The sequence below is a fragment of the Cinclus cinclus genome, chromosome 3 (assembly GCF_963662255.1).
Source record: "Cinclus cinclus chromosome 3, bCinCin1.1, whole genome shotgun sequence".
Taxonomy (NCBI): domain Eukaryota; kingdom Metazoa; phylum Chordata; class Aves; order Passeriformes; family Cinclidae; genus Cinclus; species Cinclus cinclus.
In genome coordinates this window covers 9,802,714-9,823,706 of record NC_085048.1, presented here as the reverse complement: position 1 = coordinate 9,823,706, position 20,993 = coordinate 9,802,714, and the positions used below count along the sequence as shown (strand labels likewise).

General features: G+C 40.6%; 1 protein-coding gene and 1 long non-coding RNA gene across 5 annotated transcripts; one reads left to right on the top strand and one right to left on the bottom strand.

Moving 5' to 3' along the window:
* Positions 1 to 864: 864 nt before the first annotated feature.
* LAPTM4A (lysosomal protein transmembrane 4 alpha) lies at positions 865 to 14,268 on the bottom strand. 4 transcript variants are annotated; one of them, XM_062489682.1, is made up of 7 exons: positions 14,079 to 14,268; positions 7,288 to 7,408; positions 5,105 to 5,181; positions 4,886 to 5,008; positions 3,618 to 3,713; positions 2,174 to 2,272; positions 865 to 1,654 (listed from the first exon to the last, which is right to left on the bottom strand). In XM_062489682.1, the coding sequence occupies exons 1-7, from the start codon at positions 14,175 to 14,177 to the stop codon at positions 1,580 to 1,582; spliced, it is 690 nt and encodes a 229-aa protein (XP_062345666.1). In that variant the 5' UTR covers positions 14,178 to 14,268; the 3' UTR covers positions 865 to 1,579. The 4 variants fall into 4 exon arrangements, with proteins under 4 accessions (XP_062345666.1, XP_062345667.1, XP_062345669.1 ...); XM_062489683.1 differs by lacking the exon at positions 14,079 to 14,268 and adding an exon at positions 12,245 to 12,309; XM_062489685.1 differs by lacking the exon at positions 14,079 to 14,268 and adding an exon at positions 12,221 to 12,242.
* A 246-nt stretch (positions 14,269 to 14,514) lies between these two features.
* LOC134041602 (uncharacterized) lies at positions 14,515 to 17,044 on the top strand. Its single transcript, XR_009933031.1, has 2 exons — positions 14,515 to 15,799; positions 16,762 to 17,044. It is a non-coding gene; the product is annotated as an uncharacterized LOC134041602 (long non-coding RNA).
* Positions 17,045 to 20,993: the final 3,949 nt, after the last annotated feature.

Below are 20,993 nucleotides of genomic sequence, written 5' to 3'. Positions count from 1 at the left end.
AGATTATATGGTAACAATTTGAACCCCTTTTTCCAGAATTTAACACCAGGTACTGTGGATTTAATTAGCACATGCAGTTTGGTAACCAAAATGCCTTGGCAAGAGCAAACAGAGCTTACAGATTACATGAAGATTGGCTCAAGACTGGCACCAGGAAAAAAGACAGAACTAAGCAAAAATGTAGTTTGTCTGTGTGATGTTTAACCCAATGGATGTAGTAAAAAACCACTAGCCTTCCTAAAAATTATATGTAAGTGTATGCAGCTCACAGTAAATTTGGATTCTGATCATGAGTCAGTAGTCCCCCTCTCAATCAGAATAATATGGAACCTTTTCTCTTCCAAAGCAGAAGTGTTTTATTTCTTCAGACATACTAAATCACTACATCTTTTACCCGTACAGCTCTCACTACAAAAGAATATAAAGTTGTTTGTAGTTTGTTATTTTTTTTTTGTTTGGAGTATTTTGTTAATTGTAGAAGAACATCACTAAGTTATGGCTTATCTCCAACAGCTCTGGACATTTTCCAATGGAAATGTTGCAGTCCTACTGGCTGTCTGTCCTGCTTTTAATGCCTGAGCTGACCAGACATCAGACTTGCCCGAGGGCTCAAAGCTTCCAGTACAATTTCCTTTTCCCAGCTCATGGGTAAGTACCAATCAAACAAGTGGAAGTCAACCAAGTACTTGAACTGCAAAGGCTCTAACATAGGACTGTGTGTTAGAGAGAATCCATGTTCTCCAGCCACCTAAGGACTTCTACTGAAGAATGGATCAACCACTAAACCTCTTAAGTATTTTGGACTGCCTGCAGCACACTGAATCACTTAAAAAAGCCATCAAAAAGATCAACCAACACTACTGGTAAACATTTTACAAAAGATTTATTTAAGTATCATTTATCACAAAGAAGAAAATACATAGAAGATTAGAAGCATGCAACCATCTTCCACATTTCTATTTATTTTTCTTGCATTCCCAGCTCGTTGTAATAGAACTCTTGTGCCACCCTCACTTGTTCCTCAAAAATACTGTTTCAAGACATAGGATAACCAAAAAAAAAAAAAAAAACCAACACAATAAAAGGTAAGATAACATATGAGAAAAGTGCAAAGTAAAAAAGTCACATATATACCACATTCAAACCCTTCCCCTTCCAAAAAATGGATAAAGGCAAACTGTCATTTTACTCACGATCAGATTGTCTTTATGAACTACTTTACAAAAAATTAATATAAATTAAGGGCATAATCCTGCAGACACTTACAATCACAGCTAACTTCAATCAGAGTGGCTCAGTTGGTATTATTAAAAGCCACAAGTTAGTCACATGCATAAGTTCCTGCAGGTGTAAGGCCCTAAGGCAATAAAATGTTTAAGAGCATTAGGGAGAACAAAAATTAAAGCAAATTAAATCACTCTCAGATGCGTTTTGCTTAGTAAGTTTATATCAAACTTATTTTAAACAGAACAGTTTGCTCCTAAAGCCCTGAATATTTCTATTACATAAGCAGTTTTGCAAGATTAAAAGAAAAAACCCCAGGAAGGTGGTACAGATGTTAATAAACATAAAAATTGCTTCAGGCAGGTATGTAGGGAGGTGGAGGTTCCTTCTCAGGCATCTTCACTGCCATTTCATAGGTTGGCAGAACATACTAAGGAGAAGACATTTTGAAGTGATTAATACAAAAGACTTCAAATGGAAAAAAAAATAAAGAACAAAAGTACACACAGCCCATTGGCAACTTAAATCCTCTGTTGCAGGCAAAGTGATTTTAAGAATTTACTGCTGTTACTAGTAAGCAAAGGAGAAAGTGAAAGAAGGTGCAGGAGCAGTTTACTGCTCTGCTGTGCCTAACTTGGGTCATCCATTCCACACCCCACAGCATCTTGACTTTGCAAAGCAGCAAGGAATGTTTGGACTAGTGCAATCAAAGCTTTCCTCTACCACAAGGAAAACATTGAAATACTTCTCTCTGAAGACCCTCCTTTTAAGGACAATCAGAATTACGCTAAGAAATAACCCACCACAAAACTAGCTGCTTTAACTTTTTTTCATCTTTCCAGTCTTTCATTAGAAAGCTGGATAAGGCTAGGAAACATACATGGATGGGGTGATTTGCTACTTCAAAATTAATGACACTGCTTCTTTTTATCTCAAAAAGAGGTTTTACCTGTGGAGGAGCTTCAAAAGCAGGGTACACAGCAATCTCTGGCAAATTTCTGCTGATGATGTATTTATAGCAGTTCCATACACAGTTAATTAGATATGCCTGAAAAAAAGAGAGATTTCTCTTTTTAAACACCTCAATCATTGGCTGATTCAGAAATTAGATGTTGGATTACATTCCTATGATAAAGAGGATAATAAATGAATTTAGGCAATACATATCTGAGGAATGGTTGCTATTTCACAGACCTGGCCACAACCTATGTTGCTCTCCATTTAGCTTTGCTGTCACAGCGACTCAGAGAGAATGCACCACACAGGTTTTAGCAAAAGAACTCACAGATCCATTCAAGTGATCTCCCTGTCTGCCTCAGCAGTGCTAATCAAATTAATCTCCCACTGGCTTATACTTCTGTGGATCTCAGCCCAAACCAGCCAGGAGAAGGAGAGGCCAGCAGTACAGTCCCACTCCTCCCCCAGTTAGCACTATTTCTCCAACTAACTGCCAGTGTGAAGGAGAGGGCTCAAACTCTCAACTGAGGCAGCAGGGAGAAAGTAGAGCAATGAATCTTGAACTTCAAGTCAACACTGACTGCTGCAGAAAGAAACACTATCATGATATGATGAGGATTAGGGGATTTTTTAATTACTAATTTGTGTAGCATTAACCTCTCCAAATCACTCAATTGCAAGTTAGCATTGTTGTACAGAAGGTACCTCATTTCCCAATCAATACACAAGGGTTATCTACTGTCCTGGGCTTCCACTCCCCCCAGAAAGAATTTTACTGATTTCTCTACTCTCTCAATTTCATTTTTTCTTAAATGAAATGCAATAAAGGAATAGTATCATGGCCAAGGTATATTATCAATTCATTTCTCTAATGTGCTTTATCTACACAGGTGTTTTTATAATTCAAATTAATGCCTCATTATTTACAACTTCAGAAATAAAGTAACTGGCAATATCACCCTTCAGCAGGGAGGAAGATGCAGATCTAAAATAAACTCATACATTTCCTCATTCCATCATCTTCCTTCCAAAACTTGCATCCTGTTTTTTTTTTTTTAGGCACAGTGAGAGATTTTAAACTTTTTATTTAGAAACTTGTATGCATTAATATTATTTCACTACAAGCTTAATTACAAATATTAAAATTATCTCCACATAGACAAAGTCTTTTGCATTCCTCCTTCCTACTCAGGAAGGGCAGAGCTGCATAAGCACACCCCACTGCACAGGCACAAGATAGCTCAAGGCACCAGTACAACATATTAGACCCAAGTCATACCAGAACTGAACATCCTAACAACTGTGCTCAAAGTTCTTACCTCAGGATTCAAAAGACAGCTGGGTTCTGAATTCAGCATTGAGAATTAACTCAGATTGACAGTATCTAAATATTTATTAAACTCTTGCAACAGACACATGATTAAGTTTTAACTTACCTTTAAAATGATAAATAAAACAAAGAACACCAGAACAATAAACAAGAGACAGCTGGAGTCCAAAGAAAGGAGGTCATCTTTGTAAGGGAAATCCGGCTAGTTGGGGGGGGGGGGGAACAAAAAAAAAAAAAAGGGGGGGGGGAAGGGAGAGAAAGGGAAGAGATAAGAATGAACACTACACAATCAAATATGATAGAAAAACATCCAAACTTCACACCAAATGAAACAAACCCTTGTGCAAACTACTCCCCTGAAACAAAAAAATCCATTTCTAACAAGTTTCCTCTTTATCCTCCCACAAAGCACAGTATTTATCCTGCCTCTGTCCCAAAAGAACATATCACTATAGTACAATCTGTGTCCCCAGTCACTTCATCAGTCTCATGCTAACAGAGATTCTTCTTCACAGAATTCTTATTCACAGCTACAGGACAGTATTTGTACTTACGGTCCTCCACAACTCTTTAATGATTTACTGTTAATCACCTCTTGTTAGGCCAACCTGCAGTACACAGGTGTGCAGCAAAAGAAGCCACCCCCAAACTTGGGGGAGCTAAAACAGAGCTTCTGCAAACCTGCCTCTTTTCCTTCCCTGACCACAGTAACAAAGCCTCTCTCAAACAATCTCAAACCAATCTAACATTTGATCTGCTTTAAAAAAGACTTGTTTTTAAACATCTGCTTGAACAGATTGCAACACCAGCCAGCCAGAGCTTGTGGTTCCTGCTGACAGTACACTCTGTGCATTAACTCTTCCTGCAGTTAAAACACAGGCACTGTTAGTGAGAACTCCACTGAAGATTCCTTAGAAAGTGTTGTAACTTGAGAAGAGACACAAATCATAAAAAGGAAAGCTTGGAATCTCAGATTCCATGTATAATGCTGTGGGAATCCTTACACTTCCCTCCTCGTTCCTTACCAAATAAGGGTCAACACATTTTTAATCTGCATTAGCAAGTTTACCACTGAGCCCCATTGCTCAATGGTTTATAAACACACTTCCAAGTCCAGTTGTAGCCAACACAGTTTAAACCAGTAGTTCCCATCACAATTCTTTCCTTATTCTCCCTGGCTTTCCTTTTAGGGAGCAATGACACCTTTAACTCTTCCACCTCTGATAAGCTATCATTCCCACCATAACCACCTGCAGCTGCTGCAGGCTGAATTCCTCTCTTACGCACAGGAAGGGAAGTGTAACTCAGTCACTGATCTAATTAAAACAAACTTTAATTTCAAAGGTAAAATATCAGCTTGAGCTGAATACTTACCAACTGATCCAGGTAATCCTTGATTCTGGGCAAGTAGGTTAGAGAGCTGATAGCAACCAGACAACTGAGCACAAAGTCAAAGAGTTGGTAACAGAAAAATGGGATCAGCCAGCCTACACGATGCTAAGAAATAGAAGAAAGGAGTAGCCTGTAAGCTATTTAGTTAAAAAAAAAAAATCAAGTGGAAATTTTAAAATAATGGATTATAAATATACTTACAGCAATGGCACCATACACCATCATTGCACTGATTGTGAACATGAGGAGTGAGATAGCAAACAGAACACAGGCATTTTCTGCATTAAAAGAAAAACAATAAGAATCAATCATTTCCAGAAGTTGTCACACTGCAGCTGACAGTACCCAAGCTTTGTCCCTTACTATGAGCTGACCTCAATTTACTCATCTGTGCCAACTACCAGCAGCAGAATAGAGTAGTTCAGAACCTTTCTAACAAAAAAAAAAAAAAAAAAAAAAAAAAAAAAAAAAATCTGGTTCAAGAAAACCTACAACTACTTGGAAAAATCCCTCTGCCCCTCTGCCTTAATCAAAAGCCTGCCTAAAGCCCAGGAACACAAATTAGAAGACTGACATAGTTTGACAGTAATGCACCATAATGATGCTGATCTACAATACGTGTCAGTGCTGAAAGTATGTGAGTTATTAACTTTACAACTGGACAGAATCTTAAGTGAAACTAGCACAGTATCAACCTTTACAATTGAAAATGGTGTGGTTACGTAATTTGGTCATTGGCAGTGGGAGCAGCGCTGCTCCTTCAGTAACACTAAGGAAAACAGGAAATCACTGTGTGGAAGGTATCCCTCTACTTGCAAGAAAAGGCAGTGGAACAGAAACCAATTTGTAACAAAATCCAGGACACTCAGGGAAGCTTCATGATAAAGATTCTCCTTGTGCATCACAGTTACTGATGACAGAAGCACAGGTGCTTTCCATGAGTTAGATTATACTTGTTCTTTTTTAAACACAAAGAAACCAGCTTGAAAGTCTATAGATGTGGTAAATTTATGTTTTTTTAGCAATATTGTAGCCAAAATGTTGTGGTACTCCTGTTTGAAAAAGATTAACTGAGAACCCTTTCTACTCTGCAATTAATTTGCAAAGAAACTGTGGAAGCACATACATGTCCAGTTCAGTGCAAGGTAGTATCTACCATACACAGATGGCATGAAGAAAGAAACCCCTCCCCCCATGTCTGAAATGCACTGTGACCATCAGACCCAAGTCTCAGCAATCACCAGTAAACATGGTTGCCTTCCAAGGAGTTATTATTCACAATATACAGATGTACAATAATACCTGTAATGTTCTTTCATGCACACAAAACCCTCTAACCCAGATCCCAACATAAGCAATAAGAGTTTAAGTCAAAAGCATGTGATAGATTTCACACTAAAGAGTGAAGAAAGCACCTTCAGGAGCATCTTTCACTCATATAAGCTTAAGGCTACCAAGAATACAAACAGCCTTTACAGATCATATGACATTTTACAGACAGCTGCTGTGATTTTACTTAGTATCTTAGCCTCATGAAGAACTTGGTCCTTTGCTACTACTCTTATTTCATCAGTAGTAAATGTGAGTTACAGTCACAGGTCAGAACTGAGAGATCCCGAAGTCATGAACAATTAATCCAAAATGCTCAAAACCCAGTTTTGTACTGTACTATTTAATTTTGCTGAATCTGACCTTTCCCAAGTTTTCATGTAACACAACAGACTGAGGAAGAGAAGCAAAGAATATGCACAAGTTTACAGATACTATATTTAAAAGCTTGACACCAATTACAGTTCTATACATCATACACTCAGAGAGTGAAAAGTGGGCTTAATTCTTCTCACGGTGCCTTCTTTTTCATTTATTCTGCAGGTGAATCTTAGAGAAACCCTCCCATTTCACTCGAATACTTGGCATCCCAGCTCCTCCACTCTTCTTTGAAAGATACAGTGTCTTCTTAGTAAATTTATATGCAGGTGCTCTAAGGTATTTCTTGATGTATGAAGATGACCAAAAATTCTGAAGAACAGTCTTTAAACTTGTATTCTGCTGCTTGCTTTACTTAGAGAGCAAAGACAGGTAATGTTTATGGAGAAAGTGAATCAGAGATGTCTCCATACATACTTCAAAACTTGAAGCATCAGAAGGCCAAGAAATCTCATTGCTTAAGATGCTTGGACATAAAATGGAAGTTAAAATAATAGTTAAAGTTTTCTTTTTATTCTTGTAGAAGAATTCAATCCCAGAATAAGTGAAGAGAAATTCAGAAAAGAAGATAACCATATTTATTAAAAGGTGTATGCATATATGACAACCTAGTGTGAGACAAATCCATGATACTGCATGCTTTATATTCCAATCAGCCAGCAGAGTTCTAGACCTACCAGCCATTCTCTCGGAAGCATAGTAATTTCCAATGACTTCATACTGGATATCAACAGTTGGGACCATGTTTGGATGAGTCACTTCTACTGTCAACAAGATGCCCATCAGCAAGTTCACCACCTGAGAGAGATCACAGTTACCTCAAGGTTAATTACATTGCAACACCTAAGGTCTTTTTAACACCACTAATAATCCTTTATTTCAGTTAAAAATAAACTCTTCCCTTTGGCTGTATGTAGAAGGAAAAAAAAGAAGAACCCAACTTACAGTTAAATTTCCAGCTGATTTAGTTAAACCACTACTAAACCCAAAGAGCGTGGAGCACCTGCTAGGTTCAGTGAATCACAACTAAGTAACTCTGGAAACTGAGGGGATTGTAAGGTTCCTAGGGATCCAAATAACGTAATTAAGCTGATCCTACTTGAGGAACATACAGATATGTGAGCTGGAAAACTGGAAACAGTTAAAAAAGGCCAGGAAGGTAAAGGTACAGAATGAGAAATATTTGGAAAGACTCTGCTTTCTACAACAAATCGATTTAACACAAAAATAAATCACTGGGTTTTTACCATGTTTCAGCTTCAATAAGCTAGAGAGACCATTTCCCTCTTCTTTCCAGATCACTTATTAAAACCTAACCAGTCCTTATCAGGAAGGTCTACACAACCACAGGGGAAGTTAAAAAGTCTCACACAAAGATCAACCCCCAGGGTGTGCAGGTTCAGCATGGGCTGTGTGCTCAGCAGTCCTTCTCCTCCCTCATACTGGCTCTTGAGACTCCTTCTGTTGCTTCATTTTGGTACACACTAGAAATGTCTTCAGTAAGAACTCAAAGAATCAAAAGTAGCTTAAGCCTCCGTAAAATTGCCTTGACAGCATCTAGAATGTATTCAAGGTTTACAGGGACATAGTTTCTGTTCATAATATCTGGAGACAAATGCCAAAGGTTGCGTAACACAAAAAAACCTCATGATGGCATTTTCAAGCTGCACGCATTTTCCAATCAGTATTCAGTACTGTCACCACCAGCAGCAGGATCCCTTCTAATTAGCCTCAAAAAAAAAAAAAAAAAAAAAAAACAACACCACCACAAACCACACACAACAACCTGGTTTGCAGTTTCTCACATTTAAAGAATATTTGCCAGGTATTTCTTCTACTGCCATGGTCCCAGAAGTCAATGATGGTGGCAAGTCTGTGTACAATCACTGAAGATTTCAGTAAGAAAAAGACATTTTGAACCTTTTAAAAATTGAGACTCACAGTTCCTGTAACTTTTCCCTCCCTCACTGTTTTTGGTTTTTTTCTTCTTTTTCTTTCTTTCCCAGGGGCTTAGAGATACATGGTGATAAGCTTATTTGCACTTCTTGCTAAAAAGAACCCTTTAGTGGAATCAAAGTTGGTCACTTTGTAGAAATGCAATAATCTCATCATGTATTTATATAAACTCACTAGAATTTCTAGCTATTTTGAGCCACTTGTATTTTCATAAGGCATTTTATGCCTTGGAATATAAAAACATTGTAACCAAAACAGCTGGCAGTGAAGAATTCTGCTTAACTACCAATATCTTCAGCCTCAAAATGCACCTTCACTCTCACAGGACACTTCTTAAAGGGCAAACTGTCAAGTTGCTCACCTGCCTCTTGTCTTTAAAGCCTATTTTGCTTCACCACTGGTCACACACATATTGAACACTCATTTCCCACCTGGTTCATCCTTCTACACTCTGGCCTTTGCTCTCAAAGCATTTTTAACCCTTCTATTTCCTCCTCTCTGAGTGAACTGGGGATATTGGAAAATCCCTTTCTGCACTGCACTTGTTTCCAAAAGCCCATATCAAAGTTCAGGTCCCTGGCAGTTGAAACATTGATCCCTACTTTATAAAGCACAAAAGTACATGTTCAATTACAACTAAATAATTTATTGTTTATACACAGTCATGAGTTTGACAGCCACGACAGGCTACCTCCCTCAGAATAAAGAGCAAGCAGCACTTGAATTACTATAGAAGTACTGAAGAGCATTAATGCCTCAGAATTTTGAGATTGTAATTCCCCATCTGTCTCTTTATTTTCATTCTATCTGTGGTCCTAATTCAGCATACCAAAGTCCTTAGTAATTTCACTAGTTACTGAGTGCAATTCCAAACATTAAAGTTTATTTTCTCAACCTGAAATGGTATGCAAGTAAAACAGAAAATAAAGAGCCATTCAAAATCCAATCTATTAGAATCAATGAGACCAAATAAAAATAATAACAAACCAAAACAAATCTAAAAAAACCCAGCAAACCCAAACCTCTGCCAATTAACACCTCAGGGTTTCCAGCATTCAATTAGTGATGTTTACAAATCCATCACAACACTGAGCAATTAATCACATTTAACATATGGATTTCAATTAAGAGCTACAGAGCCAGAGCCTCTATTTTAACTACTTCCTTTCTATCCCAGAAGCTTGATAACAGCAAGACCACAAGGCTTATTTCAAAATAATCAATGTAACAGGCAGCAAGAATATGGTTTGGTCCACAGAACATCATTAGAGCTTTTAAATATATACTCATTGCAAATCAAATATATGTTCACAAATGTCTGCACAGAGAAGTCAGAAAAAACAAAACCTATGGATGCCGCGGCATAATACAAGGATTAAACTCATCACCATCTCCCCCTTAAAGAAAAAAAAAAACCCACACAAAATCTTAAAAAAAACCCCCAAACCTGACAAGACAGCACTCAGTGGATACTGCAGCACCCTAAAGTAACACCTCAGAAATCTCAGTGGCCCCATTCTGGTCTTTTTTTACTAGGAAATCAAAAATAGTAACAAAAAAACCGGCAAAATGCATGTTCAAGTCCTTATTCAAAAAATAATTCCATTAAGATGAAAATAACCTTAATTTAGTTTTGCAGTAGTTTAAGGAGTGTATTTTACATTTTCATATCTGGGATAGCTAAGTTTAACAGTTTGGTGTAGTTTGCATCAAAATTCAAATAGCTGAAATTTCAAACACTGAAGTAGAAAGTCAGCATTTATTCCACACTGGTAACAGAAATATTAGCTCCCCATATGATTAGAACTCGAAAAACTGTGGAACTATTAACAAGCATTAGCTTTTTAATTAGTGAGTTTTATCTCCACAGTATACACTTTATGCCTCATCATGTAAGTTCTTCATCTCTCTAGAGGCCTGAACATGAAGTCTCGTTTTCCCCAAGCACTCTGAGTGACTTGAGCAAAGCCAAAAATTCCTACCTACAATTTGCTTATAACCTTTTATGAGGGGAAACAGGGAAATTGCCTTGCACTACTACACTAATTTTCCTTTCACTTTTCCAGTATTTTTTTCCCTAGACACGTTCCCAAAGGAAGGGAAAAAAAATAAAAAAATCACAAAACAACAAGATGGTGATTCTGATTTTGTCTGGTTTATTAATATACTGAAATAAAACCTGAAGAAGAGTAATTTTAAATAGGGTACTTCAGAGCCTCTAGCACTAGCAGTATTAGACTGAGACCAGTTATATGGGCTCATTTCTGTCAATCTGGTTCAGTGAATAAACAGTTCCAGAGATCCCCCTCATGCTCCTGCTAGCCAGCGGCAATTGCATCAGTGACTCCAGCCCTGAAGCTCCCTGCCAGAACGCACCAGCCCCTCCCTCCAAAACAATGCGATTGGCTTTTATGCTGTTTACTGAACTCTGATCCCATTCTTGCCAGTTCAGTGTTCATGCTTCCGGTTTCTGGAAAGCACAGTGCCCAGTATGAAAGTTTAGAGGAAGAAACAAACTTCAAAGCAACACGACTGCAACTATGGTGAGAGGAACAGGAGGTTTCTTTCTCCTTCCTACACAAACAGCAGTGGGTGTTGCAGAGCTAAGCAAGCTTTATCAGTCCTGGAACTCGAGTACGATTTTGCCAGAAATGTCCTTAACTTTTGGTAAATACACTTTTATTTGTTTATCACAAACAGCAGCAGGACACAGGCAGAACCATGCTTGAGACACACGCTGTTCATACAGCATCAGCAGCAGACATTTTAGAAGGTAGTCCTTGTTCTCTCTGGACTCGCAGAAGCACACAAAGACAGTGATAAAACTGTTCTAGTGAGGAGCAAAGCTAATTATATGCATGATTTAAGAGTATACAAATAAGAAAGGAATAGGAAAATGCCTAAAGAAACGGTTACATAAGAATAAGATATGTATTAAGTAGACAGAAGTCTTATCTTACTAAAACATCTGGAGTAGATTGCTGTGAGACTCCATTTTAAGTTTCATAGCAATTCCTTCAGGACTGCACTGCATGAGAGAACAGTTTATATACTAAATAGCAAGAATTTCAGTAACATAAAACTATTCTTGAAATGAACATCCTCCCCTTTCATAAAGCTACATCCTAAAAATAAACAAACAAACAAAAAAAACCAAAACACACAAAATACAAACAAAAAACCCCACCAAACCCACAAACCAAAAAACACCATCCTACAGAGAAAGTTATTACTACTCATCCCACCATAACTTAAAAGCAGAGCAATCTTTGCTTTAATTGATTTAGAAATACTTCTTATAAGAACCTGAAAGACTAAGTAAGAGCTATACTTAAATGGTGTATTAATTAACATGTCTAAAAAACCTGACATTCCGTACCATTTTTTTTAAAGTTTGGCAGCCAGCAATTAAATTTAACTTTCACTGTCCAAACAATACTTTATCCTCAAAAAAGTATAATTTATAGTTGAATTCTGATTTAAAGCACTGGGCAAGACCACCTAAAGCTTCATGTTACAACATTATTTCAGCTCAAACAGCCAACTGTTGCCAGACTTAAAAGTTCTCATCTTTTCCCAGATGACAGATGAGAACTGGTAAAAAATATTCAACGATTCAAAAAATATTCAAATTATAAAAAATACTCAACGCACGGTTTAACAAAGTGTTCGACATACAGGGGTTTTTCTAATAAAAGTCCGCACTTCCGAAGCACTTTGCATGGCCCCTGCTACCTTGAACTCGGCTCTACTTTTCCCTCTAGCAGAGGGAGTGGCTGCGGTCACACGACATCAAAGCCGCACTCCGCCCCTGGAGCCGGAGCCTCACGGGTGCCCGGCGCAGCTTTCACCGTCCCCAGCACCCATTCAGAAAGAAGAAAGAGGTGCCGCATCCACGCAACAAGAGGAAACATAAGCACAGCAGGAGAGGTAGAAGCTGGAAGTGCTACCAGGTCTGTGGCCAGGGAACCATCTCCCAGGCCCCCGCCCCAGCAAGTTCCCGGGGTTACAGGCACTCCGCGAACAGGAATCGCGGTGCTTTTGTTCTGTAACAAGGATTACTGCCCCCCTTACTGCTGACGATTCGGGCTTTTACTTGAGGGACCAGAAGCATATTCTTGAACTCCATCCATCAGCACAGGGTGGTATGCAGGTTTCCAAAACAAGTTTGATTCTCAACACTACGATGGCCCTTTTCCTTTGAAATTAACGAATAATAGAACTTAATCAGCACTAAGACTTTTGGCCAATTTCTTTTTGAAAGAGAGATACCTTTTCCCTAAAGTTTTGTTAGACTTTCAACCCCCCTACCCTGCCTTTTCCTCGGGTCCTCTCTCTCTTCACCGACTTTGTTTGCCTGTAAATTATTTTGCCAACTGAGGGACCAAGGGCATAAAAATAAAGGAGCTCCCCGTACTTGTTGGAATTAAACCATAAACTCTCCAAAATCAAACCCGATGCTTCTAAAGACAGTTTCTGTGCATGGCTGTTTCACATAAACACAAAAATTCAGCATCCTTTATTTCTTACAATCTGGAGAAGGACAAATACAGGAAGGAGAATACAGGTTTTGATTACAGCTTCAGGAAAACAGAAAAGCTATGATGCAATTTTCGGAAAAGATCCTCTCACTTTTACTGCCCACGAGGGTAAGGGGAAGGAAAGATAAGGAAGCTACTTCAATAAAGGGGAGCGCAGACCCCCTTTAAGGAAACCAAGGGAAGTTAAGGCACCAGGCCTTTAACTTGCTGGTACTGTTTTCACACTTCTCTTTTGCCCTACTTCAGAACTTTAATATTGCATCTTTAATGCCACAGCTCTTCTTCAGGGAGAAAGCACTCATCAGTCAGAAAAAAAGGAGGTGTTTTGGGAGCCAAATTTGTTTCCACTGCTCTTCAATCACTGCGTCGAGAACAGAGCATGGAATAACCAGGAACTTCCCTTGCCACAAAGCTCTTGCTCATTCTGGAGACACCCATCTTCCTCTCAGAGGTTACACACCACAAGGGTACCTCACCCTATTCCCCTATTATATACCCTAAATTCCAGTCTCACCAACTCTCTTCCCTTACCAAGCACACGCTCATTGTATTAAAGTTTCAATCCCGCCAAACCAGAAAAGAGTATCACAATCTCTCTAAGACGCGGATTAAAACGCTCTGAATTTTCTCTTCACTTTCTTTTTCCAACCACAAGGGAAGCTGCTAAGGGACAGCAGGGCTTGGCTAGCCCGAAGGAGACCCCAGGAAAGCACAGGGACCCGAGGCCCGCCGGGTGATCCCAGGAAATGCCCTGGTGCAGCTTCTCCCGACCGCCTCGGGAAAGGGAACAACTGCCCGGGCGAGGGGAGCGGGACCCCGTGCTCCCTCGGGAAAGGGAACAACTGCCCGGGCGAGGGGAGCGGGACCCCGTGCTCCCTCAGAGCGGCCGCCGCTCCCCCACCCCAACCGAACGCCCCGCGCACGCGCGCGAAGCTCGGCCCTCACCGCCGCTGGCCACCCCCGCCTCTCACCATGTACCAGGTGCCCAGAATGATGGTGCCGGTGCGGACATGGCAGCAGCCGCAGCAGCGGGTGCTGTAGAAGCGGTCGCGACTCCTCTTGAGCGTCATGGCGGCAGCGAACAGCTCCAACCGCCAGACCCACCGCCCGCCCTCTCCAGGCGGTCCCCGACACCGAGGGCCGTAAAACCCCCGGCGTGCGCGTCACCGCCACACTGACCAATCAACCACCAGGAGAACGTCACGGGGCGGGCCCCTGTTGCCGCGGGGACAGGTGATTGACAGCGTCACGAACCAATCACAGCAGCTCTGGGTCTGACGCGCCCGCGTTCACCTGCGGCGGCGGGGGCCGCACCTGAGGTGGGGGCGGTGCTCTTTCCGCCATGTTGGGCTTTGCCCGCCTCTGCCGCTGGCCCTCAGGCGGGTCTGGCGAGGAAAGGTCCTGCCCTGCCCGCCTGGCGGCCGGGGAGCAGCTCGCCGGGGATTTGAAGCGCCGGAACTTGGTAGCCGAAAACATGGGGAAAGCTGTGTTGTCTAGAGGCGTTCCCGTGTGCTTAGCGCGGGTCAGAGGTGGCTCGAGCTCTGCGGCCAGTTCTGGGCCCCTCAGTTCAGGAGGGACATGGAAGTTCTAGAGAATGTCCAGTGAAGGACAACAGAGCTGGTGAAGCGTCGGGAGCAGAAGTCTGATGAGGAGCGGCTGAGGGTGTTTTGCCTGGAGAACAGGAAGCTCAGGGAGAACCTTATCGCTCTCTACAATTCTTGAAGGGAGGTTGTCACCAGGGGGGAGTTGGCCTCTTCTCCCAGGAAACTGGTAACAACAGCATGAAAGGACTTGGCCTCATGGAGGTGGTCAGGGAGGTTTAGTCTGTACGGCAAGAGGAATTTCTTCATTGAAAGGGTGATTAGACAATGGAACAGAAGTCACTATCCCTGGAGGTCTTTAAAGAAAGACCGGACGTGGTACTTAGTGCTGTAGTCTGATTGACATGGTGTTAGGTCATGGTTTGGACTCGGTAATCTCACAGGTCTTTTGCAACCTAATTGATTTTGTGATTATGGACAGCCCTTAATTCCAGAATAGTAATGAGTAAGTAATGTAACTCTGATGTCCCGATTCCAGCTGGGGCAGTGTTAATTTTTGCAGGTGTCAGAAAGGAGCACGGCTCAGAGGTGGAGGTTATTCTATCCCACCTCACATCACTGGTCATTGCCAGGAACTGGGGAAAAAAGGGATTTCTTCCCATGGAGAAGACATGGAGGAGGGAGTCGATTGGTACTGTGTATTGGGAGTGGGGACAGGTTTCTTATCTCGTTGATGCTTCCATTATATTTTTGTGCCTCCAATTCTCCATCTCAACACAACAGGAAACCTAAGGGGAAGAGAGAGTGAGAGAGAGCAGTGTGTGGTTTTGGAAAGTCTCAGTGAGGGTCCTGAACTGGGGGGTACCATTCCTAAACCATGATACCTGGGCAGAACCTGAAGAGGTCTGCTTTAAGGTACTGCCAACATCGCCTGGCTTTTGCTGAAATTCACCCAGTGCTGCAGAAGGTTTAGTTCACATGAACTGTTTTGCTGTTCTTTTGAGTTAATTCCTTGGATTAAAGAATAATATTAAGATTGTGTTACATGCTAAGAGGATATGCCATCAGAGGGAAAACAGAAGAGGTGAAATTTAGTCCACAGAAGTGCTTTACTTTGTTGGTGACTCCAAGCCCTACTCAAGCCCCTGTTGGTGAGTGGATAATGGAAATGCTTCATTAGTTCCACTGAGACCTGTGGGTGCTGCACTTTTTAATATGTTCCTTAGAAATAATACATGTAAATCCAAGTGCCGTCTTCATTTGTGTATGTGATAAATTTCACCACCACTTAGACACACAGTCTCCTGTTCCCGCATGAAGCAGGACCTGTAAACTTCCCCTGACCCAATGGTTTCTGGAGACCTGAGCTCTTGATGCAGAAATGCACAGTTTATTTTGACCTTCTGCTTGCAGCTGCAAGTATTTCCTACTTGGCAGTGCACATTCTGAGACACAACCATAAATATTTGCTGTGCATATATACACCAAGATGTATGTCAGTATTAATATTGAGTTTTTTCACTTTGAACAATGAGAAGGTAATGAGGGTGACAGTGCTTGTCCTTTTGATACATTCCAGATTGTACAATTAACACATTTGATTGTTTTAACTGCTTAGTCTCTTTTTAATGTGAGCTGTTATTGGAGTTGTTTGAAATTATTTACTTAAGAGCTTTAATAATGACCTTTTTATTTTAAATCCCCAGGGTTCCATAGTTGGTATTTTTCTTCCTTAGTGCATATTTCATTTTTGAATAAACATGTTGTAAGTGCTGCTAAGACGGCTGTAATGGTCCTATTATAAACTATTGTTTGTTTCTTTAGTGCTCCTAATGGTCTCAACCCCGTGCACAGATGCCTATTTATCAACACTCTGATTTAATGTAGCAAGAAGAGACTAATTTTAATCAATATACTCGTGTCCATGTAAAAAAAAAATAAAAAGAAAGTGCATTTTGTTGTAATCAGTCGTTTAAAAGATCGGTTTTCTCACAGATGGCTCTTTGAGAAGCCTAAGCCAGCTATTCCTGCTGCATGCATGCCTGAATTGATTACATTGTTCGGCGGAGCTGAGAGATTCTCTTTCCTGTTGGTCTTTCCCTGTGTGAAACAGGAATTCACAGGATTAGAATGAATCAGAAATGAAAGCAGGAGCCCCTCCCTCTAAGTTCGGACGTCCACTTGGAAACCTCTCAGTCCCACTCCCAGTTCAAATGATCTGTGGGGGCAAGTGTTCCAGCTAAGATCTTGCAGTTGGACACTTTGGTTTCGCCAAGATCAAGCTCTCATCAGGCTCAGATTTTCAGAGCTATTTTAATGAGATGAAAGAAATCTTAATTAAGTGTTCATATCTTTGTCAGCCAGACTCAGAATAAAAATTGATGTGATTCCCTTGAGCTTCGCTGCTTGTTATACTCTGCAAACAACAAAGATACTGGGAAAAATTATGTGAATCTCATTTAACATCACAAAGAATCTTTCCACAGCAGGATAGGCTGATGTGGAACTATTGAATTTGCATTAAAAAACCTCTCTACTTTTTCCTCCCTTCAAAAAAAAAAAAAAAAAAAAACACACCAAAAAACAAGGAAAAGGAAGATTTTGGTTGCATTGTTTCTTGTACTTAAGGGAAGAGGTAATAGGTTAATGATTTTAGTCCTGCCCTCTGTGAAGGATTGCAGTTCTTCCGTGCTCATGAAGCTCAGATGACCTCACGCAAGACACTTCCTTCTCGCTGAGCCTTAATTCTCTCCTTTTTGTTAGTTCAGAGAGGATTTGTGAGGCTAAATATATTAAAAACTCTGGGCTCAGCTTACAGTCATGACAGGTGGAGCAAAGTCTCAGAGAATCAGCGAGTACTAGTGATAAAACTTCCTCACAAATAGCTAAAAGACCATGGCATGCAGGACCCAAGCATCTACAACAGTAAGAGTAGGAAGCAAGATCTGCAAGTCAGAAGCAGCTGCAAAAGAATGATTTGGATTCCTTTACCAGCATGACATTTTAACTCCTTCCCTCTCAGCAGGTAGGGAGGGTTTGATATCGAGGTGTTCCCCATTAGCCAAACTAGTCAGGGTTTTCAAAACCCGTGTCTAGACAGGAGATTTGCACTTCTGTCTTGAGAGAGCCTGGCAACATTTTACCAAACACAAATTAGTTTTGGTAATCATATTTTAATAAGGTGACAGCAAAACAGCTAGGATCAGGTAAATGAGAGACCAGGCTTCAACTTCTTCAAGTCTTACACTTTCAAGATGTCAAAACAATGCAGCCCTGTTTTCTGCTATTTTTTGTAATATCATAGTTTTTCCCTTTAGTGCTGTTCTTCAGTCTGTCCTTGGTTAGAAGATGGTGCTTTAATGCTGTAACCACACACTGAACTATTGCCAGGACGGCAATATTTTGAAGAATAAGGTTCTGTTCTGTTTCAGCATCTGCTGTGTTGTATGAAGGGAAACCTACAGACCCTGAACTGATAATCACATGTAACCTCGGGCAGAGTTCACATCACTTCATAGTGAAAACATTGTCTTGATGGCGGTTGAAAAATGAAGATGAATTGATCTGACCAACACTACTACAGGTCAATCAAAGTTCTAGGAACATCTTGTCCATTGGCTTCTTTGCCAGGAAATAAAAGTTACAGTGCAGGACATGTTGGAGCTCCTCCATCCTTAGTGGAAGGCACTTGAGTATGAGGGCAGGAACAAGCTACTCCTGTTTTAATTTTCTTTTTCTGGTGACTTTATGTATGTTCCTGCTACTCTGCATTCTAAAGCTTAAAAAAAATAGGCTAGTTAGCTCCTCAGACTCAGTTATTTTCCATGCTGAGCAAACATTTTTAGATTAAAAAACCAAAATTTTTTAACATCACAGAGAAAGTAATATTGTTACATAGAAACTGCACTATATAAGACTGTATCTCCTTAACAGAATTTAGAAAAATCCACAGAACTGGTGCAGAATGTATGAAAAATACCCAGGTTGAAAGCATGGATTGTCTTTTTTGCTTCCTTAAAAAAGATAAGGATGTACTGGAGTAAAAGCAAATCATTAACATATCAATGAGGGGGGAAAAAAACGCTCATATAAATTACTCAGGGGGAAACTTTCCTGTCGGTGACTCATACAGCAAAGTCATAGGTATCCAGCACTGAAGTCAGCATTAACAAATTTTACCATCCCTTTTCTCCAAGATGAATCTTGCAGGAAAACAATCTAATTTGGAGGATCAGTGGCTTCTTGTAAAAAGGTTTAGAAGGTAATAAGAATGTATCACAATGAGTTTTGTGTTTACTGAATTTTATTCTTGTTTGCTGAATTAATCAACTTCATTTTGGGATTCCTAATGTAATGTTCCAAACTTCTGTACTATTTGTTCTAGTTGATTGCTGTCAACAATATGAATTATCTTTTACCAGTATGAGTCAGTTTAACTCAGTTCCAAACCTTTTAAACTCGTAACAGATGGGTCAGAAAGTCAGGGTTAGAAAATAAGCTAAAATATGACAGCATGATGTAAAATTTCTCTAAGCCCAGGATTGTTTCTGGGTTACTCACTGTATGCTCAGATTTTCTAAATCTTAAACACTGAATAAAAATTATTGTATTCATTTAGACAATCAAAGTCTGCTAAATTAAAAGAGCTGTGGTTCATTTATAGCAGCCTCCACACAGCTGAGGAGCTATGAAAATGTCTAAAAATACCATGATCTAAAATGGTCCTTGCAGTTTCAGATATCTCAGTGCTTTTGCTTGAACAACAGGGAGCACTGGAAATGGAAAATCTCCTGTACTCACTGGCAGCCTCCCCCTTCCAGCCCTCAGCCCAGACTTGCCCCTCCATGAATCTTGGCAGGGTGAACAGGACTAGCCTGAAGACCTTCTCAGGGAAGCAGGGAGTCACCTTCTAGTAGTTGTTATTTCTTTACACGCTGGCTCCTTGACTGGGTTTGCAGATCGGGATGCCAGCAACTTTCCAGGAGGAGCACTGTCGCAGGTGGCTGCTGCTGCTGCCAGAAGAGCTCAATAATCATGAGTCCCTGTAACGTGCACTGCACAGAACCACCACCAAAAGAAAACTGTGTACAAAGAGAAATCAGAGTTTGATAGAAAAATAATATTTGCCAAATTTCTGATATTTCCTTGGTGGGATGACACAGGGGTCAATTACTCTTACAGTGGCCTTTTCCCCAGAAGACTCCCCCAGGGAGTTATTTCCGAGATCTATGCATTGTCTGTTCAGTCAGTACCAGAGGACCTTCCATTTGCAGGAACACCTGCAGGGCTGATTGTCAGGGATGGCACATACTGGAAAGTTCATTTTACCTTGAAAAGATCTTTGGGTCTGGTTCAGTACCATCAAAGAAGGGCAGGGTTTCCTATATCTGATTTTTGTGGCCCATGACTTGAAAACCCTCTCTCACAGCATTCATCTACCCTTAGAAAATACTTAATGTTACAGAATATGCCCATGTTGTAAGTACAGTAAAGAAATTATTTCCTGCAAGGCAATTTGCATGTCTACCTGCTAGTCAGCTTGTGCACATGTTGGCTGTGCCTCTGCACATTGGGACCTTGATAATTATAGACAATTACAGTGATCAGTTATTGATAATTATGGAACAGCAGTCCAAATTCCTCTCTATGGCTGCCCGTCTTAACCCTGGAGGTGTTACACCATAGTTTGAGTGTGCAGCAAAGTTTCAGCCTCTGCATCTGCATCCTGCTGTCTGCCTGCAAGTAAACACAACTTTATAGGTCAGGAGTTTGTCACTAACATAATCGGCCACATCTTAATGCCTGTGATGCTATGGATTCATCATGTATGGATATGGCCCTTTTATCAGTGATAGAGCCATTCTTCCACCTTCAAGAGGCTGTCCACAAGAAAAAGTATCATTAAAAAATAGAGCAGACTGAGTTTAAGAGAAAGTAGAAACTTAAAGCCGTGCATTTCATCATTTACAGCTGCTGCTTGCCCCTAACCAGATCATAGATGTTTGCCAGCCACACTTCATCCCGCCTCCCACACTGTGGCTGCACCAGAGGCTTGATTTCCAGCCGCTAGGCCATTTGCAGGCATGTTGAGAGCTTTTGGCTGTTCCTAAGGCAAGTGCCTCTCAAGCAGCTAATAAATTGCTTAGGGAAAAGGCTAGCAGTGCCAGCTGGACCTGGCCCATGAACTGGTAATTAGACTACACTGGGTTATTGAATGATCAGAGACAACTACTCTCGATTTACTCTTCTAAGGGACAGTTATAGCTCAAGCAAAGCTTCAGCATGTTGGAGGAAAGAGGAGTGACGGTTTTGTCTTTACAAACAAGCTGTGGGTCTGCTGGTAGA

Bases quoted from the DNA above. Each gene is read 5' to 3' on its own strand.
- LAPTM4A (XM_062489682.1), bottom strand. From the start codon at position 14,177: ATGACGCTCAAGAGGAGTCGCGACCGCTTCTACAGCACCCGCTGCTGC. The intron at 5,182-7,287 runs GTAGGTCTAGAA...CTTTTAATGCAG, and splicing joins TGCTTCCGAGAGAATGGCTG to AAAATGCCTGTGTTCTGTTT. The intron at 3,714-4,885 runs GTAAGTATTCAG...CCCCCCAACTAG, and splicing joins AGGATTACCTGGATCAGTTG to CCGGATTTCCCTTACAAAGA.